The sequence below is a fragment of the Heptranchias perlo genome, chromosome 5 (genome assembly GCF_035084215.1).
Source record: "Heptranchias perlo isolate sHepPer1 chromosome 5, sHepPer1.hap1, whole genome shotgun sequence".
Lineage (NCBI taxonomy): Eukaryota > Metazoa > Chordata > Chondrichthyes > Hexanchiformes > Hexanchidae > Heptranchias > Heptranchias perlo.
Genome location: NC_090329.1, coordinates 101,438,663 through 101,465,100, shown reverse-complemented (window position 1 = coordinate 101,465,100; position 26,438 = coordinate 101,438,663). Strand labels below are relative to the sequence as shown.

At 42.7% G+C, this 26,438-nt stretch overlaps 1 protein-coding gene across 2 annotated transcripts in view; it reads left to right on the top strand.

The window, feature by feature from the left end:
- The window catches only part of sh3bgrl2 (SH3 domain binding glutamate-rich protein like 2), a 60,373-nt gene that overhangs the window by 6,553 nt on the left and 27,382 nt on the right, over window positions 1–26,438 (top strand). For both annotated transcript variants that reach the window (XM_067983876.1, XM_067983877.1), the window contains exon 2: window positions 24,297–24,482. In XM_067983876.1, coding sequence (XP_067839977.1) covers window positions 24,297–24,482 — 186 coding nt within the window. The remainder of the gene's footprint in view (window positions 1–24,296; window positions 24,483–26,438) is intronic.

Sequence of the window (26,438 nt, the reverse complement as noted above, 5' to 3'; positions counted from 1 at the left end):
TTGGCCTCCAACAACCGCTATCATCCTCCTTTGTGCTAGATATGACTCCAGCCACTGGAGAGTTTTCCCTGATTCCCATTGACTTCAATTTTACTCGGGCTCCTTGGTGCTATACTCTGTCAAATGCTGCCTTGATGTCAAGGGCAGTCACTCTCGCCTCACCTCTGGAATTCAGCTCTTTTGTCCATGTTTGGACCAAGGCTGTAATGAGGTCTGGTGCCGAGTGGTCCTGGCAGAACCCAAACTGAGCATCGGTGAGCAGGTTATTGGTGAGCAAGTGCTGCTTGATAGCACTGTTGACGACACCTTCCATCACTTTGTTGATTGAGAGTAGACTGATGGGACGTTAATTGGCCGGATTGGATTTGTCCTGCTTTTTGTGGACTAGGACTTATGGCTGGAAAGCATTTCCCAAATAGGACGTGGTGAGGCTCACAAAGGATTTAAAAATGAGAACATCAATATCAAAGTTGATTTTTCTGGGGCATAAAGAGCTGATGGAGTTGGACGAGCATGGGGACTTTGCACAAGAGTAGATTGGGCAGAATTCTGGTTTTGCTGGAGTTTGTGAAGGGCAGAGGTAAGGAAGTTAGAGTGAATTGAAGAAAATAGGATAATGAAAGTGAGGATTTAGATTTCAGGTAGGAGGTACATAAGTGAGGAATGTTCTTGAGGTGAAAGAAGGTGGCCTTGGTGACTGACTGGATGCTTTACCCCTCCTTGACCTCCACAGTGTTTGATACGGTGGACTGTACCATGCTCCTCCAGTGGTCCTCTGCTGTCGTCCAGCTCTTTGAGACTGCTCTTGTATGGTTTCATCCTACCTATGCAAAATTAGCCAGTGCATCTCCAGCAATGGCTTCTCCTGCCTCCCCCACAAAGTCACCTCTAGGGTACCCGAGCGTCTATCCTTGGTTTCCTATTCTTTTGTATCTTCATGCTGCCCCTTGACGACATCTCCGAGCATGGAGTCAGTTTCTACATATATGCTGATTTTACCACCAACTTAGTTAGCTATACCACTTTGCCACTTCCTCTCTACCACTTCCAATGTAGGGAAGATCTTCAGCTTCTGTCACAAACTCTGCTCTCTTGCCACTGACTTCATCCATTTATCAGCCACTCTCTTGGACTGAACCAGAGTGTCCATAATTTTGGCTTTCTGTTTGGCCCTGAGGTGAGCTTTAAACTCCTCATCCTATCTATCGTCAAGATCATTTGCTTCCACCTCTGCAATGATGCCTGCCTCTGTCCCTATATTAGCTGAGACTCTTATCCATGTCTTTGTCACCACAAGATTCAACTACTGTAAAACCCTCTCTGCTCCCATCCTCCACCCTCCTTAATGTCCAACTTAGCCAAAACTCTGCTGCCTGTATCCTATCCTATCCTGTACAAAGTCCTGCTTGTCCAAAACCCCGATTCTCCCTGATCTACGTTGGCTCCTGGTCTCCCAGTATCACATCTAAAATCTTTATCCTTGTCTACAAATTACTCTATGACTCCTTGCCCCATCCTATCATTGCAATCTCTTCCAGCCCTATCTACCTTCCTATCTTCTGTCTCCAGGCTTCTGTACATTACCACCCCTCCCCATCATTGGTGGCAGCGCATTTTGCCTGGGCTTCACGCTTTGGAACTCCCTTCCTAAACTTTTCCACTCTTCACATTTCTGTTCACGTCTAATTTTTAAAAAAATCTCCTTGAAGCCCTTATTTTGTCCAAGCCTTTGGTCACCTCTCCTAACCTCTCCTTTCCTGACATTGGTCTTCGCTTTCCTTACACCTATTTATGAAATGCCTTGGGATGTTTTCTTGTGTTAAAGATGCTACATAGACACAAGTTGTTGTATATTTCTACTATTTTTGTAGCTCACAACCTCCTTAGAACATGAGGTTCATTAACAATATTCTTTTCATAGTACGTACAGCAGACGAGGAGGCCATTCAGCCCATCATGCCTGTGCCGGCTCTTTTGAAAGAGCTATCCAATTAGCCCCATAGCCCTGTACATTTTTATTCCCTTGATGAAGCTTGTGGCACTGACCATTAATTTGCCAATCATTGTGTTCTTGCTGGTGATACTCATACATGAAAAATAGTCCCATGGGCATGATATTAAAATGCTGCCAGTGCTTGTGGAATATGCCCCAGTTTAAGTCACTGGCCTAGAAATTCGGCCATGCAGCGCCCATCTTTCAGGTGATAAACTGCCTCTAAGCCTCCAATAAGTTAGGCAGGAAGCAACGCTCATTACGAGTGGAAGTGGGCTGCCCGCCATATTAGTAAAGGCCAAAATATCAGCATGCTGTGCCCAAATAAGGGGCATATGCAAATAAGGGGCTCCGCACCTGTTTAAGGCCCCCACTGCAAGATCGGTTTGCCCTGAGGCAGCCAGCACAGGCTTTACTCCGCCAAACCAGGGCTACGTATGGCCTAATAAATGGTCCTTAAAGGGACTACTCCCTCCATCCAATTGCCACAGTTACCTCCCTCCTGGCCACTGCTACGTCCTAACCCAATCGCTTTCTTCCCCCACCTCCCGATAGCCCCCCTTCCTCACTTACGTGAGGGCCGCTACAACACTAGAAGTGGCCCGATCTCCACAGCTGTCCGCAGCTCACTTTCTCAATGGAAATGAGGCCCAATATGGGCTGCACCTCGAGGATTGTTCCCTGCGTGCCCAAAAATGAGCGTGCCTGAATTTCTAGGCCATTGTCTGCAGGAGAGATGAAATAAGGAGAGAAGCCTACAAAGAAAGAGATTCAGTACTTAGAGATTGTATTCATTTTGTTAATGATTTATTAAGTTGAGGATATATTTATCTTTTTATTTCTATTCTGGCTACAGTTCAGACTTGTAATATGGAAAATATGATTCTGTTGGCATTTGATTGCAGAAAAAATGTGAAGTAATGTGCATAGAGATCAAGAATAAGTCTCAGTGCAAAATATACACCGATAAAAAATTAATTGAACTGATGACTAACTTGTCTCAGTTTTTACATTTTTTTTGTAACTTGTGCCCTCCTTCATGATTTGAAGTCATCATGATTGGTTTAATCATTCAATGGTCTGCTGATTCCTGCTAAGCTGAGTTTGTGCCAGCAAAACTGTCTTCGTTTCATTTAGCTGCCCTTTCGGTTAATGGTGTATATAAGAAGAAATGTCACTTTGCAATAGATAGTATCTTTCATTAGCCCCTTTGATCTTGCATCTTTGAACAGAGCCGCAGATCAGTCGTTACCAGGAAATGAAATGTAAAATTGCATCCACAATAAAGCTCATGAATAATGGCAACTATTACAGAAATGGTACACACTTTTACTATTTGGAGTAGAGAATGTTTAAAATATTTTTGTTGGTAGCGTGGATGCTCTGATCCACATCATGAATACCATGCAATCAATTGTGATTAAGCAGTGTTGTAAAAGATATTTTTGAAGATAGTTGTGACATTTTTAACAACATTGTATCCTCTGGCTGTAGACTTTGAAATGGACCTCAGTCGCTGCCACTGTACTTTTGCTGCGTGACATCAAAATGATCAGCGATGGTGAGTTCATCCAGGGAGTATCTCAATCATACCAACCAAAGAAGGAAGAATCTTCGATTGGTGCAGAGCGAACTGATCTCAGCTCAGGCACCAGTAGGGATGTTAAAACTTGCCTCAGCGCTCTGAGCTAGGAACGGTAAAGTTGGGGGTCACCTGGTGTTTCTGCTCACTATCTGATGACACTTAGTCATAGAGTCATAGAGTTATACAGCACGGATAGAGGCCCTTCGGCCCATCGTGTCCGCGCCGGCCATCAGCCCTGTCTACTCTAATCCCATATTCCAGCATTTGGTCCGTAGCCTTGTATGCTATGGCATTTCAAGTGCTCATCCAAATGCTTCTTGAATGTTGTGAGGGTTCCTGCCTCCACAACCCTTTCAGACAGTGAGTTCCAGACTCCAACCACCCTCTGGGTGAAAAAGTTCTTTCTCAAATCCCCTCTAAACCTCCCGCCTTTTACCTTGAATCTATGTCCCCTTGTTATAGAACCCTCAACGAAGGGAAAAAGCTCCTTAGTATCCATCCTATCTGTGCCCCTCATAATTTTGTACTTGTTGAATAGTCTGCTGATAGCACTGTTAAGGCTGATGCAAATAGTCATGCTCCAGTACTTGGCACAGGAGCTAACATCTCTGAAACCTTAACTCAGCAAGGAACCATAGTTTCAGTAGAGGAGAGAGAAAACTGGAGCCGAGGAAAATCTCACCAGCAACAAAAAATAATGGTTTAAAGCACAATCAGGCAGCAATAAAATTTATAATTTTGTAAAATTGAACAATCAGCTGCTATGTCCAAAACCAAGGGAGAAAGAAGTCTGTATTTAGTCCCCTGAATCCTGAAATTGTTATCCCCTTATAATGTGGTCCAACTCAACGGTTATTGATTGGTGATTTTGCATTTCACAAGGAATATTGTGGTTGACTTCTGAAGATATATAGGCCGTGGTTTTTCGATTGTGATGCCAACGGTAACCCATTCATTTTAAATGGGTTACTGTTGGCATTATAATTAGAACATGTAGGCGATAAAGTGATGGGGGGGTGAGGGGTACAACAGCAATTGTGATGCTGTCACATCAGGTCGTTTGACACCAAAGGCCAGTGATCCAACAAAGTTCTTCTAACGTGAAGGTAGGAAAGTAACTGTTGTAGTCTCTTGAATGTTATGAAGTAGATAGCAATCTTTTCACCTTGTAAAATATTTACTTTCTATCCTAAAGGGTGAATGTTCTGAAATACATAGGAATGTACAGGACTGGAAAAGTCCATTGCATTCCATCTGGCTGGTCCCAGTAAATTGAAGCAATGAGATAAAATATGTCTGAATAAACTAAACATATTGTAATTTTGCTGTGTCTTGAAAAATTTAATAGAACACATTTAAATGTGGTTATTGCTCTCCATTGAAGCTTGTGCCAGCAGTGTACTCTGACCATTAATTTTCCAAAATCTTTATATTATTAAAAGTTTATCGTATGGTGTGTACTTTCTGTCCAACTTCCAATGTCACGATTTTGAGCAACGCTACAATTGAAAGTGCCTTCATAAATATTTGATAGCAAATTCCCTATGTAAACACTTGCATGTCATGGCATGGACTCTTCCCAGCCCCTGCTGCTTAGCCAGCCCTTGCCCCGACTCTTCCCGGCCCCAGCTTTTCCTGCCCCCATCCTGGATCTTCCTAGTCTGACTTTTCCTGCTCCAACATTTCCCAGGTCCAATGCTGCCTCGCCTCAACTCTTCCAGTCCCCAATTTTTCCCCCCTCGGTCCTGACTTTTCGGGCCTCCTGTGGCTGTTCTAGTTGCCCTACTCCAACTCCAGTCCTGCTCATGGTTTAAAAAATAAAAATAGGAAAAGGCCACTGTTCCATTTTTGAGCATGTCTATTCTCCTGTTAGAAGAAGCATCCTCATTTTCAATTTATTTTTCACTCACTTTCCATTAAATTTCCCCATCACACTTCATTGATAACACTTATTATTATAAAACATATATCCTCCAACTCACCAGCGAGAAAGCAGATTGGGGCCCAAAAAGGTAAGTTCTTAAACTTTTTTTAAAAATTTGTGATGGCAGGAGGTGCAGGAATCTTTTTTCCGGGCCCTACAAGAAAAGCTGAGACCTTCCCTGCTGTGATTTCTCAACCATTTCCCCCCCCCCCCCCCCCCCCCACAACCCCGATTGAGGTGGGATGGCCCAGCTGCCGATCCTGCCACTTACCTGCGTTCGGCCCGGGCCTAGTGATTTTTCAATCTTTTCTGGCCGACTTCCCCCCCACAACCGACAAGATTTAAATGAAGCCCAGCCATTAAAATCAGTCGGGTCTCATTCTGCCGTAATGGCAGCACATCCACCCACTGAGACAATGGGACAAGCCCATATTGTATTTTTTTTTAAATAAGAGCTTTATTCCATATTTTCCTTGAAAGCTATCTTACCTGACTATCTCTTCATAGGCTGCAGTGTGTACCATCTACAAGATGCACTGCAGTAACTCACCAAGGCTTCTTCGACAGCACCTCCCAAGCCCACGACCTCTACCACCTAGAAGGACAAGGACAAGGGCAGCAGGCACATGGGAACACCGCCACCTGCACGTTCCCCTTCAAGTAACGCACCATCCAGACTTAGAAATATATCGCCGTTCCTTCATCGTCGCTGGGTCAAAATCCTGGAACTCCCTACCTAATAGCACTGTGGGAGTACCTTCACCACACTGACTGCAGCGGTTCAAGAAGGCGGCTCACCACCACCTTCTCTAGGGCAATTGGGAATGGGCAATAAATGCTGGCCTTGCCAGCGACAACCACATCCCATGAATGAACAAAAAAAATCTGAACTCTGTTCTATTCAGTCACAGTTTACAGGGTTAGACATTTTCTAATATTTGAAGGTAAGGGGAGATTTGATAGAGGTGTTCAAAATCATGAAAGAAGGAGAAAATAAGGAGAAACTGTTTCCAGTGGCAGAAGTGTCACAAGGTATCCAGAGGACACAGATTTAAGGTGGTCGTCAAAAGAGCCAGAGATTACATGAGATAACATTTTTTTATGCAGTGAGTTGTAATGATCTTGAATGCACTGCCTGAAAGGGTGGTGGAAGCAGATTCAATAGTAACTTTCAACATGGTATTGGATAAATACTTGAAGGGAAAAAATTTACAAGGCTTATGGGGAGAGAGCAGGAGAATGGGACTAAATGGATAGCTCTTTCAAAGAGCCGACACAGGCGCAATGGGCTGAATGGCCGCCTACTGTGCTGTAACTGCTATGATAAGCCAGTGGGATTTATATTTTTTTTAATAGCATTCCTGGCACAAATCCTCTCTTTCTGTTGTGTCTCACTGTCCAGTAACATTTCCTTTTGACCAGAGGTGAGGCTAAGTTTTAGAGTGCTTATTTAAATATTAATTCTGACAGTGCAACACTGTAGCCTATTTTGTCTGACATGCATTTTTAAGAAATACCATCACAAATGTGGTATCATTTACATACAGTAATGGGCACTCATCAATACTGGACCAGATTGTATCAAACTTAATGGCTTCATTTCCATTGTACTGATTAGATTTTCAGCTGTGGAGCTAAACCAGCTGAAAGCTTTATCTTCCTTTGGGAAATGTTTAATTGCCTTGTTTTCTTTACAGGCATCACCACGACATCATCCATTCTTTTTTGAAATATTATACTTTTATTTAGACAGTTTTTAAGCTTTCACTATTTTCTGATTTGCAGGAGGGATAATGGTTCACTTTCTTCTTGTCTAAGATTTTTTTACAATCATTCATTAAAGCCAGTCTTTATTGTTGATTTTTAAAACCTGTTCTCTTGGATATTTTTCCAAAAATCAGGGGTTAAAAACTCTACCCCCAAAAATGCCTTGATTAAACTGATGGAAATCAGATTTTATTTGAAATAGTGCTTAAAGTCAAGAAAATAAGCAGGAGATTAATAAAAAGGAACGGTTCAGCTGAATGATGACCAACAAGCATGATGACAGAACCGGTGTGAATTTCCGCAGGGGTTCTCCTGGTTTTCTGCCACTAATTTGGTGGTAAAGCCGTGGTAACCCCAGGAAAAATGGCTCAAACGCCATTTTCCCAGGGTTTCCGCGGCTCTGCCAACAAAGTTACAGCGAGCATTTGGGAGAACCTCTGAAAATTCACACCCCATGACGGCAGCTTGAATAGAACACTAAGACCGTGCAGGGGCAATTTTCCTCTTCAGCACTAGGGTGTAAAGTATTGTGTGGGTACAGTGCCAAGAAGAAAATTGGGTGGGGAGGACTGGTCACTTATAATGCAACCTGGCCTATTTTTCTATCTAGTCATTTAAACGGACAGAATAGGACGTAATTTTTTTTCCATTTAAAAAATATTCCTTGATGTATTTAAGAGTGCTACCTGGTGCAGTTTTATTAATTCAGCTGAAAATGGGTTAATCAGTAAAATTAAGCATTTTTAATAAGGGTGCCCATTTTTAATAAGGGTTAGTAATCTGATTTTAAAATCACTGAAAATGATTTAAAAAGACAATACTGAACCATTTAATAGTTTCTTGGTAAATTAAATATTTTTTGATAGGCGCATAGGCTTAGGTGCATTTTTATAAAAATTTGCCTAAGATAATTAGCACAATTTGAAGAACATTCCCGAACTAGCACAATCGGTGGAATCTCGCAATTTTGGAACTGGGGTATGGCCAGTTTTGTGGGCAGGGTCTGATTCGGTCAATTGAATCTTGCACCAGCGTAAAAGATCACAGGAAAACACAAACATAACTCACTTAATGCTTAAAATTCCCCTATCTTTTTTGGACTGGTTCGGTAGATTCCGCCCAGATTGCACTGGTATTACTAGCGGAAACTCGACCCCAGCTTTCATTTTGTGCAAGAAAACAAGCCCAGAGATGTGTATGCTTTGTGTCCGTGAGATCAGCACAGCACGTAATGCAAATGCTGTTGTCGCTGATGCGATGCTTCAGCATCACTTCTCCTGGTAGGTACCTTTTTAGGTAGGAGAATAACAGGGATTTTGGAGGAGTTTGGGAAGCAAATTTTGGGAAGAGATAACTTTACTGATCCACCAGTCTTCCCACCCCCTCCCCCAAACAAATGGGACATTATAGTGGAAATTGGTCCAAAAAAAAAGATTTTAATGATCCTTATAAGCTGCCTGAAGTCTGGCTAATGGCTGCTGATATGACCACATAATTTAATTCTGCAAGGTTAATTTGTTTTGGCTTCTGACATACGTTACCAGATATAACTCTTATGCGAATTGAACTAGCTCAAATTGTATTACAGGAGTGTGATGAGGTTATAAATATGCCTCTCACCACTTTGATAAATTTAAAATGGGATTTCACAATTTAATAATGTGTGCGCATGTGTCCATCACTGACAGTGTTTGGGATTTGTCTCGATTCCATTAGAATGCTAGCATAGCACTTGCTTCTAGACTAGAAAGTTGTGGGTTTGTGTACTCACTCATTGGTTGGGTGATTTTGAACCTGACTTCTTAAGCTTCCTGATGGCTCAGTCTGTTTGAGTACCCAAGACATGCAGGCTAGATATATCTCTGGTTGAATCCCTCAACTGCGCTGAGTTAGTTGATCAGCTGGGGTGGCAATCAACTGGCTACACTTGACCTTGGTGCCCCTAGGTTAGGGACAGAAAATTTAGGCCAGTACCCTTGTCTCTCTGACTGGCTTGTTTCCCCTGACTGGGGAGTCTAGAACCAGGGATTACTGTGTCAGAATAAGGGGTAGGCCACTTAGGACTGAGATGAGGTGAAATTTCTTCACTCTGAGGGTGGTGAATCTTTGGAATTCTCTTCCCCAGAAGGCTGTGGAGGCTCAATCATTGAGTACATTCAAAACAGAGATCGATAGATTTCTAGATATTAAAGGCATCAAGAGATATGGGGATAGTGTAGGAAAATGGCATTGAGGTAGAAGATCAGCCATGATCTTGTTGAATGGCGGAGTAGGCTCTAGGGGCCAGATGGCCTACTCCTGCTCCTATTTCTTATGTTCTTATATTCTCCGTCCACTGATACCTTGGTAGAAGTGAGCATATCTTGATATTGGGTGATAACTAGCTTGGCCTTGTCTGATTCTCTCTGTGATTTAAATTCAAGTCACCTCCAAGTCGCACACCATCCTGGCTTGGAAATATATCGCTGTTCCTTCAGCATTGCTGGTCAAAATCCTGGAACTCCCTTCCTAACAGCACTGTGGGAGAACCTTCACCGCACGGACTGCAGCGGCTCAAGAAGGCGGCTCACCACCACCTTCTCAAGGATAATTAGGGATGGGCAATAAATGCTGGCCCTTTGCCAGTGACGCCCACAACCCATGAATGAATTAAAAATAAGCTTGTCAACACTGGCTGTTGAGGCTCACACACAAACATTGGTACATGGGTAAAGTAGTGGAAGGCATAAAGGAACTGTACTCCAGCAAAACGTCTACACTTTCAGGAAAGGAAATCAGAGGAGAATATTGGTGAGGATCTGCCTCCCTTAGTTGGCTGAGTTTGAGTTCTGAGCTGAGTCATACGAAAGTGAGACATTCCATCATTCTGGGAGGTGTGGGGGCGGAGGAATCTTTGTGTGCCATCTGACTCATTATCTTGGAATTGCCTGTCCAGCTAACCAATCGAAGAACGCCACTGGCAACAGCCAGGGATAATTCTATAGCTCAGGCTGTCCTGTGCCTTTCTAACTTTGTAACTGTATTGCAGCTTTCCTTTGTTGCAGAGTGTTTCTTTTCTTGTGGATGCCGAATTGCTCATATATCCAGTAAAATACAAATGACGTGTTTTTTAACCCTACAACTTCTCAAAAGCAACCTGCGGTCTGAATGAAAAATATCTCAATATTTCCATTTGTGTGGAAGCTAAACCGTAGTACTCAATATCGACTATATTAATTCTGCTGGCGCATCTTGGTATTTCCTGGTGGTATTTTGCTGAAATAGTCAGAATGAAGAATCTTAATAAGCTACTAAATCTTCTGTCTCGTTGTCTGAGTTAGCGATCCTCAGTGGGACTATTACACTTGGCTTCAACGTGCTTGGACTGGGGAAAGAGGGAAAATTGGCCAAGGTTCTTACTCCAGGTCACTATCTATCTAGTAATCCCTGCTGAAAATGTAATGTTTAGAGCTGCTGGCTGAGGACTGGTTCAGGTTCAGTTGCGCTGACAATTGAATGGCTCACTGATTCACATTTCTAGGCATTGTCATTAGCATCAATGAATGCCCCCTCCCCCACCCCGAACCAAGCATGAGTAGCTACTTCAGAGGAGAAGTCGTCTGAGGGGGAGAAAATGGATAGGAGGAATAACACATGTAATCAAGATGAGCATATCTGCTAAAATACTTTTTTATAAGTATAATGAGTAAATAAATTAAGAACATGTTAGCATCTTGATGTGATTTGGTATAAAAGGACAGTGTGGGCATCTTCTCTCATGATGACATGATGCATGGTGATAATGACAGAACTGAGATTCATCCTGTTTCAAATTGAGATTCCTATGTTATATTTCTTCATTCAAATTCTTGCTGGGCAGAGTTGGTAAATGTAGACTAACTTCTATTAACTGCTATTTCAATTAAGGTTTCCTTTGCCATTTTCTCTTCAGTAGCCTTTTTAGAAGAGGCAAATATGCAGGTCCTGGTTGGAGTATAGGTTTAAGCTTCAAAGGATAACCAGCCTCTCTTTACTTGAAGACAGGAGAAAATTGGTTTACTTAATTTCTCAGTGTTTGCCACTGAGAAGGAGGCAGAATCATGATCTGCAGCGGTTGTGCCATAACTAGTATCCTGCTAGGGAAACCAGGATTGTATCAACATTAGCACTTATGACCTGAAAAGCTACTTTTGATATAAAGGCTTTGAGATTCTCGCTCATCTTTAGTTCACTTGAAAACCTCAAGTCCGAGTAACTGCAGCCAAAAGAGCGGCACGTTTTGCTTCATTTGAAATTCTAAAACAAAGTATTCTGAAACCTTTATTGCATTGAATGCCCTGGGGAAAGTTAATAACAGTACTGATGATTTTGTCTGATGATTTAACTTGCTTCTGTGTATGATCTTCTAATAATCCTAGACTTTTTTTTCCATGACTAACCGACTCCTTAAACCTTCTCCTTCCACTTTCATCTCCAATACCAGGTAGAGCCGTAGAAGTTTACAGTACAGAAGAAAGCCATCTCTTGTTGCCCTATAGAAGATGGTGGTCAACCTTCTTGAACCTCAGAGGTTCCCGTGGTGGAGGTACTCCCACGATGCTGTTGGGGAGTTCCAGGATTTTGATCCTGTGACAATGAAGGAACAGTGATTTATGACCAAGTCAGGATAGTGTGTGACTTAGAGGTGATGGTGTTCCCATGCACCTGATGCCCTTGTCCTTCTAGGTGGTGGAGGTGGTGGTGGTGGATTTGGGCGGTGCTGCCGAAGAAGCCTTGGCGAGTTGCTGCAGCACATCCTATAAATAGTATACATTGCTGCCACGGTGGATGGTTTAGATATTTAAGTCAGTGGATGGGGTGCCAATCAAACAGACTGCTTTGTCCTGGATAATGTCGAGCTTCTTGAGTGTTGTTGGAGCTGCGCTCATCCAGGCAAGTGAGAGTATTCCATCACACTCCTGATGTGCCTGGTAGGCGGTGGAGGGGCTTTGGGGAGTCAGGAGGTAAGCCACTCATCACAGAATACCCAGCCTCTGACCTGCTCTAATAGCTACAGCCTTTATGTGGCTGGTCCAGTTCCATTTTTTTGTCAATGGTGACCCCCCAGGATGTTGATGGTGGGGGACTCGGCAATGGTAATGCCTTTGAATGTCAAGCGGTCGTGCTGTCTCTTGGAGATAGTCATTGTCTGATACTTGTGTGGCGCGATTGTTACTTCCACTTATCAGCCCAAGCCTGGATGTCGTCCAGGTCTTGCTGCATGCGGGCATAGATTGCTTCATTAGATGAGGAATTACAAATGGAGCTGAACACTGTAATCATTAACAGCCCCACTTCTGACCTTATGACAGGGGGAAGGTCATTGATTAAGCAGCTGAAGATAGTTTGGCTTTCAAGGACTTTGGAGAGGAATGGGAGGTTAGAGATGGGACGGTGATTGGAGAGGATGGATGGGTCAAAGGTGATTTTTTTTTGATGATTGGATTAATACCATTTTTTAATAGGAGATATATGATGCCTGAGGAAAGGAAACCATTGATTATGTCAGCTAACATGGGGACTATGAGGTGCAGTCGAGTGGGCAAGAGTTGAGTAGAGAATGGATTCAGGGAGCAGAAAGTGGATCTGATGGACAAGATGAGCTTAGAGAGGGCAGGGGGAGGAAGGTAGTTGAGAAACTGAAAAAAGACAGTGCTGGGCTTGAGTAGTTGGGAGGCTGGGGACAGGAGGAAGCAGTGGAAGCAGCTGCATAGATGATCTTGCATTTTGTGTTTGAGTTTAGGCTAGAGGTGTCGAGGGAGAACAGTTTAAGGAGGCATGGGGGGGAAAGGAGCCTGGAGTTGTCCTTAACCTCCAGGATGATCCTGGAGTAATAAGCTCACTATATTGGTTCCTTGTCACCAACACATTAAATTTAAAATCTCTGGCCTTGTCTTCAAATCCCTCCATGGCCTTACCCTACCCATATCTCTGCAATCTACTTTAGGCCCTCTGACTCTGCCCTCCCCCACTATATTCACCCCATCATTGATGGCAGAGCCTTAAGCTGCCTCAGACCTTCCCTCTGGAACTCCCCGTCCAAAACCCTTCTATTTCTCTGCCCCTCCACCTTTTTTAAAAAACCTCCTCAAAACACATTTTCAACCAAGCCTTTAGTCATCTCCCCTAATCTTTTCCTTCCTGGCATGGTGTCCATTTAATTTATTTACCTATATTTGTTAAGCACCGTGGGACTTTTATACCTTTTTAAGTCACAATATAAATGCAAGCAGTTGTTGTTGTTCAGTTAGAAGTACATGGTCTGTTGGTATGGATTTTTCTGCCTATGAGTATACAGTGGCCATTCTATACTATATCCGCTATAACCCAGTGGAAAATGGTGAATTATTAGCCCTGAAATGGGCTACATCCCATTTGCTACATGTATACAGTTAAGATTTAGTTATAAAAGAGGGGATAGTCCTGCTCAAAGGATTTGCCATTGTGGTGAGAGTAAGTGGAGTGTTGGGAGTCGGTTCAAATTTTAATAGTGATCTTGTGCTGTATTTTAAGAAAAATCACTTACAAATCCAGACATTGCTAATAGCTTTGGTTAACAAATATAACAATGGGCACAGCTGAAATTTCTCTAATATTATGAAAAAAATATATATTTTGGACAATTATCTTCTGCACACAAATTGTAACCACACCATTAACTCAACTAACTTTTTTCACATTTTCTTGCCTTAAATGTCCAATTTTATGCTCCGACCTCTCTACCCAAAGTTGTAATAATCAGTCTTTGTAACAAAATATTGAATCCATTTTTAAAGCTAATTTTATTTTGGCCAGCTTTGTTTTTCTCATTAGAATCATAGGTTACAGCACGGAAGGAGGCCATTTGGCTCGTCGAGTCCACGACTGCTCTATGCAAGAGCAATCCAGATAGTCCCACTCTCCAGCCCTTTCCCTGTAGCACCGCAATTTTTTTCCCTTCAAGTACTTATCCAGTTCCCTTTTGAAGGCCACGATTGAATCTGCCTCCACCACCCCTTCGGGCAGTGCATTCCAGATCATAAGCACTCGCTGTACTTTTTTTTAAAAAAAAGTTTTTCCTCATGTCAACTTAAATCCATGTCTTCTGGTTCTTGACCCTTCCACCAATGGGAACAGTTTCTCCCTATCTACTTTGGCTAGACCCTTCATGATTTTGAATACCTCTATCAAATCTCCTCACAACCGTCTCTGAATAACCCCAGTTTTTCCAGTCTATCCACATAACTAAAGTCCATCATCCCTGAAATCATTCTAGTAAATCTCTTCTGCACCCTTTCTAAGGCCTTCACATCTTTCCTGAAGTGCGGTGCCCAGAACTGGACACAATACTCCAGTTGTGGCCAAACCAGTGTTTTATAAAGGTTCATCATGACTTCCATACTTTTGTACTCTATGCCTCTATTTATAAAGCCCAGGATCCTGTATGCTTTTTTAACCACTTTCTCAACCTGCTCTGTCACCTTCAATGATTTGAGTACATAAACCTCCGGATCTCTGTTCCTGTATCCTTTTTAGAGTTGTGTCCTCTAATTAGTTTATATTGCCTCTCCTCGTTCTTCCTACCGAAATGTATCACTTCGCATTTTTCTGCATTAAATTTCATCTGTCACATGTCCACCCATTCCACCAACCTATATCCTCTTGAAGTCTATCAGTATCCTCCTCACTGTTCACTACCCTTCCAAGTTTTGTGCCATCTGCAAATTTTGAAATTGTGCCCCGTACACCCAAGTCCAAGTCATTAATATATATCAAGAAAAGCAGTGGTCCCAGCACCGACCCCTGGGAACACCACTGTACACCTCCCTCCAGTCCAAAAAACAACCATTCACCTCTACTGTTTTCTGCCTCTAAGCCAATTCTGTATCCATGTTGCTACTGCCCCCTTTATTCCATGGGCTGCAATCTTGATGATAAGCCTACCATGCAGAAACTTTATCAAACTCCTTTTTGAAAGTCCATATACACCACATCAACTGCATTACCCTCATCTACCCTCTCTGTTACCTCATCAAAAAACCCTATCATGTTAGTTAAACACGATTTACCTTTAACAAATCTGTGCTGGGTTTCCCTAATCAATCCACGCTCATCCAAGTGACTGTTAATTCTGTCCCGGATTATCGTTTCCAGAAGTTTCCCCACCACTGAGGTTAAACTGACTGGCCTATAGTTGCTGGGTTTATCCTTACACCCTTTTTTTGAACAAGGTTGTAACATTTGCAATTCTCCAGTCCTCTGGCACCACCCCCGTATCTACGGATGTTTGGAAGATTATGGCCAGTACCTCCGCAATTTCCACTCTTACTTCCGTCAGCAACCTAGGATGCATCCCATCCGGACCGGGTGACTTATCTTCCTTAAGTACAGCTAACCTTTCAAGTACCTCCCCTTTTATCAATTTTTAGCCCCTCCAGTATCTCAACCATATCTTCCTTTACTGAGACTCTGGCAGCATCTTTTTCCTTGGTAAAGACTTTTTTTTTTATTCGTTCATGGGACGTGGGCGTCGCTGGCGAGGCCGGCATTTATTGCCCATCCCTAATTGCCCTTGAGAAGGTGGTGCAAAGTACTCATTTAGTACCTTGGCAATCCTCTCTGCCTGCATGAGTAGACCTCTTTTATGGTCCCTAATCAGCCCCACCCTTCCTCTTTCTACCCTTTTACTGTTTACATGCTTGTAGAAGACTTTTGGATTCCCTTTTTATGCTGGCTGCCAGTCTATTCTCATACACTCTCTTTGACCCTCTTATTTCCTTTTTCTCTTCCCCTCTGAACTTTCTATATTCTGTCTGGTTCTCACTTGTGTTATCAACCTGACATTTGTCATACGCCCTTTTTTCGGTTTCATCTTACTCTCAATCTCTTTTGTCATCCAGGGAGCTCTGGCTTTAGTTGCCCTACCTTTCTACCTTGTGGGAAAGTGCCTAGACTGTACCTGAACCATCTCCTCCTTAAAGGCTGCCCACTGTTCAATTACAGTTTTGCCTGCCAATCTTTGATTCCAATCTACCTGGGCCAGATCTGTTCTCATCCCATTGAAATTGGCCCTCCTCCAATTGAGTATTTTTACTTTAAAGTGGTCTGTGTCCTTTTCCATAGCTATTCTAAACCTTATGATACTATGATCTCTGCTCTCTAAATACTCCCCCACTAACACTTGCTCCGCCTGGCCCACCTCATTCCCTAGAACCAAGTCCGGCAATGCCTCCTTCCTCGTTGGGCTGGAAATGTACTGGTTAAGAAAATTATCCTGAACACATTTCAAAAATTCCTCCCCCCTGTGCCCCTTATTGTTATCCCAGTCTATATTAGGATAGTTGAAGTCCCCAGTTATCACTTCTGTATAGCTTTTGCACCTCTTTGTAATTTCCCTGCAAATTTGCTCCTCTATATCCTTCCCACTAGTTGGTGGCCTATAGAATATACCCAGTAGTGTAATGGCACTTCTTTTATTTCTTAACTCTAACCAAATAGATTGTGTCCTTGACCCCTCCAGGACATCCCCTCTCTCCAGTACTGCAATATTCTCCTTAATCAATACTGCCACCACCCCCCCCCCCACTTTCTTTCCTTCCCTATCTTTCCTGAGCACCTTGTATCCAGGAATATTTAGTACCCAATCCAGCCCTTTTTTAAGCCAGGTCTCCGTTATCGCCACAACATCGTATTCCCATGTAGCTATTTGTGCCTGCACCCCACCAACCTTATTTACCACGCTTCGTTCGGCCTGTACAGGTCGCACCTTCCTCAGAACTGGTCCCAGGAATCTAAAGCCTTCCCTCCTGCATCATCTCTCCAGCCACACATTCATCTGCTCTATCCTTCTATTTCGATACTGACTAGCGCATGGCACCGGGAGTAATCCGGAGATTACTACCTTTTGAGGTCCTGCTTCTTAATCTCTTTCCTATATCCTTAAAATCTGCCTGCAAGACTTCATCCCTCTTTCTACCTATGTCGTTGGTACTAATATGGACCACAACCTCTGGCTGTTCACCCTCCCCCCTCAGGATGCTCTGCAGCTGCTCAGTGACATCCTTGACACTGTCACCAGGGAGGCAACGTACCATCCTGGAATCACGTCTGTGGCCACAAAAACGCCTGTCTGCTCCCCTAACTTTAGAATCCCTGATCACTATTGCTCTCCTGACCTTTGTCCTCCCCCGCCCCAGTACAGCTGAGTCATCTCTGGCTCTGACTGCACTCTGCAGAGGAACCCTCTCCCTCACCAGTACTGGTTAGAGAGTGGAGAGTGAGATGCCCTCAGGGGACTCCTGAGGGCCTCTACTATTGCCAGGTGAAAAATAAGCATTTAATTTTTTATGATTGTTATAGGGTGTCAGCCTCGGATTAGTGGTAGCACTCACTCTTCTGGCTCAGAAGGTTATGGGTTCAAGCCCCACTCCAGGACTTGAGCACATAATCTGCAGTGCAGCACTGAAGGAGTGCTGTCTTTCAGATGAGATATTAAACTGAGGCTCTGTCTGTCCCCTCAGGCGAACATAAAAGATCCCATGGCACTTTTCAAAGAAGAGTTGGGCAGTTCTCCCAGTGTCCTGGCCAACATTTATCCCTCAATAACATCACAACAGCAATTTAATTGGTCATTTATCTCACTGCTGTTTGTGGGACCTTGCTGTATGCAGATTGGCTGTCGCGTTTCTCTACATCACAATAGTGACTACGCTTCAAGAGTACTTTGTGGCTGTGAGGTGTTTTGGGATGTCCTTGAGGTCATGAAAGGTGCTATATACATACAAGAAGTTTTCTGATGATACCCATAGTGCATTTGGCTGTTAATTAAATGCCAAACAGCTGTGTTTAGATTAAATTTATTATTATTTATATATCAATCATTATGTATTGAACAATAAAAAATGAGCAATTTGCACAAGAGCTGTGTCACGTAACCATGAATCCTGGAATAATACATTGCAAAAGCTACTCTCTCAACCTGTAAATCACTGTGAAGATGACTTTTTTTCCAGCAGTAAACATTGTAAATTTCCTTCCATAACTCTGCCTGTTATTTGCTGCAGGAATTGCTTTTTTATCGGTTATCGATTGTCGTTTCCAGGTATTGTATTGATTTCTCATCATGCATCTCCTCTTTGGTGTAAGCTTGTAATGTTTATCTTTCACTTTGTGTACAAGTAGCTTTGGTGTAGGGTTTTAAGTTGGAAAGCTTTCATGTATTATTCAGGACAAAATGTCAATAAGAGCCAAGGTCAGCATGTTGTTTCGTTTGAAGATGTTTGCAGAATGAAGGCAGATACTAGTGCAGATAAAAATATAGCTGGCTTTTTAATGTAACAAGCATTTAGCTCTTTTTATTCCAGTCATGCTGAAATTTAGTGGGAACTACTTCACTGCACCATTAGATAAGGTGTGAAAGAATTTGGCTTCACAATGCATTGAGAGAATAGATAAAGAACTTTTATAAAGGCTGGATTTGATAGGATTATGCACTGTGACATTTAAACAAGTGTGCTTTTTTAAAAAAAGTTCCTATATGTTTTCAGTAAACTGAATGTTTTATGTGTGTGTGTGTACATATAGACAGTATATGTTTTAATAAAGCAAATAAATGAAAGGGTAAATTCAGTGCTCCCAGTAGGGAGCCATGCACTCATGAAGTGAGCATAGGTCGGAGATGGGGCCGAATCTGTGACCTGTGCTTCCTTCAAGTGTAGCTTCCCCATTGAGAGTACAGGATCACTGAATTTATGCCAGCCTTACCTTTCCTAGAATTCAGGTTTTGGTCACACTGACCTGTTGTGTGGTCAGCAGTATTGAGATATAATCTTGCTTGCAGTTTAAACACATTTTTTCCAGTAATCTTTTTCTATCTCAAAAACTTCTTTCTTGGTGACTGTTCTTTCCCTGTGTAGTACTAGCTGATGAATGCAACTAGTTACCCAAAGGAAACAAGACAACAATTGCTCCTATTGTTACCCAAACAGTCTTCTGCAGTTTTAAGTCCACCCTGGCTGTTTTTATGTCTTGAGGCCACTAGCTCAGAATGAAAGTATGCTGTTTGTGAGAGTAAACCTTATTAATTAAACTGGTAATTGATCACATAAGGAGGTATTGCAAGGACAGGCACACATTGCAGTCAATTTTCCACTTGAATACCTGACCAGTAAAATTGAAGGTAAGTGGCTGCATATGGGGACAAAAACGTTTGTAGCCTGTGCAAAGGCTTCTCATATCTTCATGTATATTTCAGCCTTTGCTAAGGCTGTGCCTGGATAAGAAAAATAGCTGACACAATAAATGTAGAGGTAGTAAACCGTTTGTTGGTCAAGGCAGGACATGGGACAACACTTGAGCCCCAACCCCTGTTTTAGTCAAGTAGAGGGATTGCTGCATGAGTGTGGTCCAATTTGCCATTTCAGAACACTACCCCTAAAGGACAGGGTTGCAGCATGTCTGGTAGGAAGCAGTAAGCTTGAGGGCACAGTTGACCATTTTAGCCATATGGTACATGTTAGCTGCAGGTGTACCATCTACTGCAAGGATAGCTCTGTCATTGCCTCACTGATAGTTTGGAACATTAACAGGTACAATGTCTCTGAAAAATCCAGTTAGCCTGTGAATGCAAGTTTGAGGGTGTTGCCAGGTGGGTGGAGTCTGTCTCTAATGCAGCCTAACATGGCTGGCACCCTTTGTTGCTCTTTTTAAAAAAAAAACATAAGCAGAATGAGATTCCCATGTGGCAATCCATTGCAGATGTTTCAACAAATGGAGTGTCAAAATATTTGCCACAAAACCCACCCTATGCAACTCAGGGCTGACGGGCAAAAAGGAACACAAATCAATAAAAAAGCTGGAAAAACCCTAAAAATAAAGCAATATCTTATAAACCTGCTGAAATGCATTTCTGCATACAACATAGCTACTAGTAACCCTGGATGTCCATTTTATATGCACAGGTTTGTAAATATGGGAAAATTACTGGATGGCTAAAATTACATCATTGGGGTCTCATTTAAATATCATAATTAGAAAACTGGTGTCATTTGAAAACTCAACTGGAAAAGTAGTAGGGTATTAAATGGACAGAGATCCCGTGTAATTGATCTATTTCCACCAATTACACCCATTTATCAGATACAACTGCTTGGAAAGTCTGCGTTACTTTCACCATTAGTATTTCCTGGCAATCACAGGGTCTGTGTGTCATTTTTATTAACATGATATTCTGCCATTTTGTCTTTGCTCTGATTTTGATGGGCAGTTGTCTCCAAGAGCAACATGTGGATAAATTCTTCACTTGCAGAACACGCATCTGAGTCATGGGGCATAATTTTAACATGGCAATGAGTACCCAGCGGGGGGGGGAAGGGGGGGTGAATCATTGCGTGGGAAACCAGGAAAAATTTTCTGCACTTCGGCCGGAATGATCGCAACTAAATTGAAGGCCCTAAATGTAACTTCTGGGTTTCTCACACCCACTGCCACATCTTGCCCATTCTTGAGTCCCTTTTGTTAAAGCACCCTTTTGTGTGCTTCATCACGAATGCTAAGATTTGATGCCACCCATTGGGCATGTGTAGTTGAAGGACTGTTTTGTGCTAGCAGGGGGAGGTGGGGAGGGGAGGTTGGTTGTTCAGGCAGTCTGTGTAGTTCACTACTTTGTTTGCAGATCTCATTATGAGAACCTGTTAGATATGAGTGAATCCCTGGCGTCATGAGCTGCCATGTGCGCCACTGCTCTGGCGATTGGTTGCCTGTCGTCATCTTCCTCTTCCCGCCCTGCCCTGCCCTGCCCCAGCAGATGAGGATGCTTCATGAGCACATTCGAGCTCCTCCACCTGTAACCCTCTCTGCTGGGAGATGTTGTGCAGGATGCAACACACCACTGTTATTCTGCACACCTTCGCTGGTGAGTACTAAAGGACTCCCCCAGATCGATCCAGGCACCTGAAGTGCAACTTCAGCATTCCTATAGCTTGTTCAGTGACAGACCTGATGGTGATGTGACTGTGGTCGTACCGCTGCTGTGCCTCAGTGGGGTTTCTCACAGGTGTCATGAGCCACGTCTGCAGGGGACATCCCTTGTCTCCAAGGAGCCAGCCCTTCAGTCTGTCTTGTGCGTGGAAGAGGGCCGGGATGTTGGAATCGCGCAAAATGAAGGAATCATGGCAGCTGCCAGGGAATTTGGCACACACCTACAGAAACCTCCTCCGGTAGTCGCAAACCAGCTGCGCATTGATGGAGTGATACCCCTTTCAGTTGAACAGTCCAGGCTCATGTGGAAGTCCTCTGGTTGCTATGTGTGCGCAATCACTTGTTCCCTGGACACATGAGAAGCCAGCCAGAGAATTTAAATCCACTGCCCTCTCAGTCTGGCTGAGGTCGTCGCAGGGGAAGTTGAATTAGTCGGATGCCCTGACAAACAAGCTATCCGTAACCTGTTGTATACACTTATATGCAGATGACTGAGACACCCTGGAGACGTCACTGATGAAGCCCTGGAAGGATCTGGAGGTGAAGAAATTGAGGGTAGTGGTTACTTTGAGTGCGACAGGCAATGCATGGCCACCAGGCCCAGCCGGGAGCAGCTCCGCATGAAGGAGCGTGCAGATGTCTGTGAGCACTTAGCGACTCAATCTGAGCCATGGTAGGCACTGCTCCTCAGAGAGGTCCAGGAAGCTCAGCCTCTGTCTGTGGACCCTCTCCCATGGGTAGTGCCTCCTGTGACCTTGGCCCCTCCGTAGGTCCCCTCTCTGCCCTTCTCCAGGTCCTTGTGGTGCACCTCTGTCTCGTGGACCTGCAACTCCCATAACTGCACGCTGTGCCTGCTGTGGATGGTGATGTGCCTCCTCCTCAGATGTACTGTAGAATAAATCCATTGCCCGCACCCCCCCCCCACCAATCCTGATGATGTCAATTTGAGGGGGTCCAAAATGTAGGTAAATTTGTCTGGACACAAGAATTCTCAGTGTGAACAAAGGAATCTCAGTCTGAACACAAAAGTCCCAGCCAAAGGCTTGTCTGTAGTGCCCTGCTGCAAAAACTCACCTTTTATTCAGATGTGTCAATCACTGGTTTAAAAGTCCAAATGAGGGTCGCTGCAACTTGCCTCCGTTTTCATGGCATGTTTCAGAGGAAACGGGAGACACATTCAGGAGAAGATAAAATGGTTTGTGTAACTCAATACACAAAAAGTTAATGGTTTAAGTACTTAAATTGGCCCTTTTAAACATCGACTTCTGGGTGTCAGAAGCACCTGCGCATCCAAACACAAACCCGGAAGTAAGTGTGCTGGAGCCGGGATGCGGTCCCACTCTGAAAATTTAGTATTTTCACTGCACACCCGCCCCCTCCCCACCCGTTCTTGGGGGTTAAAATTTACCTCATGGTAGCAAGAAAAGACTCCATGTGACTAGTTTCTCATTTATAACTTCTCATTATGGGTGTATAGTCCAAAGTACCAAAGAGAACTGATAAGACTTTAGAGCTTTTATTGTTTTGGAACAAATGCTGTGTTAGGGGTGAAGTACTGAAGTTTATCTAAATCTGTTTGCTCTTACTTAATAAACCCAAATTAGTAGTGATGGACTGAGTCTCTTACTGTGGTGGTCACTGTCAGTTGGAGAGATTGGAAGCATCTCGTGGTATCCCATACTATTGTTTTAGCAGTAAAAAATCATTATTGCAGAGGTCTGCTATTCCTAGGTACTTTGTGCACAATGTCACATTTTGGCTCATTAGTTCTTGCTTGCCTCCCCTCCCGTCCCACAAAGGTGAATGCTTCATGGTAGCAAACTAGCTCTCCATCATGGTCCAGATGAGTTATTGGCAACATTTATAATTGGAGACAAATTAATTGGGCACATGTTAAATAGCCCGAATTGTAACAAAAAAACTTGCTAACAAAGCTGTTGAAATTCAACTATCTGCTTTTCGAGCTGTGTAATTCTCTTTGTTTTGTGCTACTTATATTGGTTTCAGTTAATAATTTGTTTTGGGAGTGGAAGATTGGTATCTGCAAAAATTTGGCATTTTGAAATTATTGCAGTAGAAAATATGTGGCTGCTTTTTGTTTTTGAGATGGGAAGGGCTTGCACTTCAGAACAACAACTCAAGTGTTCATCTTTGTAAACACTAATACTAAAATTGCAAGTCATTTTCTAGACCAGAAGAGAATGCAATGGTTATTTTTCCCTTCTTCCATCCTTCCTCCCTCTCAGACCATCATCTATTAAAAAGAAAAAGAAACTACCGCCATCTTCCTTTGTTACTGTTGCTCACACTGTTGTTGGCCCTAATAACAATGGTATAGAAAATCAAATTCAAGATATATATATTTTTAGTTAAATAAGTATTTTTCCTTTTATGCAGGCAACCCAATTTGAGACATGAAAAATCCTCATTTTGGCCTTAAAGGGACAGTTGCATCTAAACACAAATGGGTAGAATTTCTGTGGGCTTCTCCTAATCTCTCACCGTAACTTTGCTGGAAGACTGGCGGAAACCCCATTTACGCTGTTTTTGCAGGGATTCCTCCGCTTTTCTGCTGACATTATGGTGGGAGAAGTCAAGCAGAAATTCCAGGTGAAAGTGGCTTTAATCGGACCAAATTGATTCAATGTTGGTTGATTCTGTTTGGGTTGCTAACAAAAGACCTTCATAAGGCTATCTTTGGTGGCAAAGCAAGAGGAATGATTTGGCATGCATATTTTTAAATTCCAACTCTCCTTTCTTTTCCTCCCTTCCCATCCCACAAAGGTGGATGGTTCATGGTAGCAAACTAACTCTCCTTCATGGTCCAGGTGAGTTATTGGCAACATTTATAATTGGAGACAAATGAATTCAGATGTCTGTGAAGCTTTGATATAAATATTTCTGTTGGCTGAGCTCATTGTGCTGCTCTGAACCTTCAGACGAACCAACTTTAAACAAGAAATAAAAACAAAGGTGTTCTCTTCAATAAATGAATGAATGAAGTAGAAAGGGATCAATTGAATACTCTTATCTGAGGTCTGATTTCATTGCAGATCAAGAAGCGACAACAAGATGTGGTGGGATTCTTGGAGTCCAACAAGATTGAATTTGAAGAGATTGACATAACAATGTTGGAAGACCAGAGAAGGTGGATGTACCACAACATCCCACAGGAGAAGCTGCCTGCCAAAGGAAACCCACTCCCACCTCAGATATTCAACAATGATGCATACTGTGGAGTAAGTAGACACCTCCGCTGCTACCATCTACAGTCTGTTAGATAATGTTGCATAACCATTGTTTTCAAATCTGCAGATTCTGTATTTTGCCAAAGATTTGTTGGCAGAGGGTGACGTGTCAGCTTTGTTTTGCTTTCATTTTCTTTTTTCCTCATTGTTTCTTTCATATCATTTTTATTCTTGTTTATGCCATTTTTCCATGGTTTCTGCTGAAGCTTCGGCTATCGATGGAAAGAACCTCTGTAGAAATTGATGGCGGAAGTCTCTTTTTTTAAAAACAAAACTCATCATGGCAAATTATTTACTCTAATGTAGAATCATACAGTGCAGAAGGAGGCCATTTGAGCCATTGTGCCTTTGAAAGAGCTATCCAATTAGTCCCACTTCCCTGCTCTTTCCTCATAGCCCTGCAATTGTTTCCTTTTCAAGTATATATCCTTGTTTTCTTCTGCTTTGTTGTGGCATATTCCTGCTGAAACTGTAAGTGCAGATGACTTTAGTGAATTGGTTTTGAGGGGTTACCGGGCCCAAAGTACAATTGAGCCATGTTAACATCCACAAAAATAATTAACCCTCTGGCCTCAATTTTCACCTTCAGCATTCAGGCATTGAGCTTCGTGTGCCATGAGCGCTTATCAGAAATTTGGGCACATGCTAGCCACGATTTTCCATCCTTTTAAAATCAGTGGATGAAAAATCATGAGCAACAAAGCCTGAATTTTCGCCAAGATGCCGAAGACAAAACTCAAGGTCAATGTGTCCTAATAAACTTATCCTTTATAATTGTGTCTATTAATTCAGCTCCTTCTGCAGAAAGTCTTTTAAGTCGGTACCCTTTCAGTTTCAATTTTTTGAAATAAAATTATTCAGCCCAAGATAAACCTTACTGTTGGTTTTGTCCGTGGATTAACATGATCTGCAGGTATCATGTGAAATTGGTCAAGAGCTTTGTTGCTCTGGTGCTAAATTTATGTTTGTAGTTATACACAAGTGAAGTAATATAAAGTTGATCTTTGCCTTGAGATAGAATACTGTTCTAATTCCTACACTTGTTTCCTCAGCCCATCAAAAGCAGAATTAGCCTTTTTGATAAAGCCTCTTAGTTTGAATGTTGTCAGAATGGAAGGAGGTTTACTCTGCATCTGGTTACTGTCCAATATTGACACCGGCATTAAGAGTTTAGCTCCCTAGCAGCAGCAGCATCCCTTAATTGAATGAATGTCATAAATGCTCAAAAAATAAAATTAATTTGAAAAAGGGGGAAAAGCTAAAGGAACGCCCCATGATAAGGATCTGTACTCTGTTAGCCTTCTGCTGAACCTCAAAGTATTTCCCACAGCTTCATACAAAGTAGCGAACAAGGGAAGGTGCCTGGAACTGATGCCTGGCGAAGAAATGTTACATTTCAGCGCATAGCCTCACAATCATGGTGAAGATGATAGGTCCAATCAGGGTAGCCGCACAGTAAGTTTTTTTTAAAAAGATTTAATTCAAGAGTCAATGGATACACTGTGTATTTTTCATAAAATACTCCAGATAAAATCATTGTTGCATCTTATTGTGAGATATTCCTTTGAGGTTAACCCTAAAGGGGTAATTTCGCAAATTTGAGCTAGTGTGGAGCCTTGCTTGTCGAGAGCACCTATCAGGACTTCGTCCATTCATAATAGACAGAAGATCAAGGGGAGTGCATGCTCGAATTCTTGATGTGTGCTTCAGGTGGGTGAGGCTCTAAGTTGGAAAAACAAAATTGTAAAATTAACACTTTTATCTGAATTATTTTGCCTTGCTTATTTGCTCCCCTTCATCCATAGAAGTGCCAGCTGTTGTTGGAATATAGTTCCATCCTCCAGTATTATGCTGAAACTAATGAGTGTCAACAGGCTGTTCAACCTTGTGGGATATCATATCCAAACCCAATCCCTATCCTCAGTTGACAGCCACACATGCCCACTG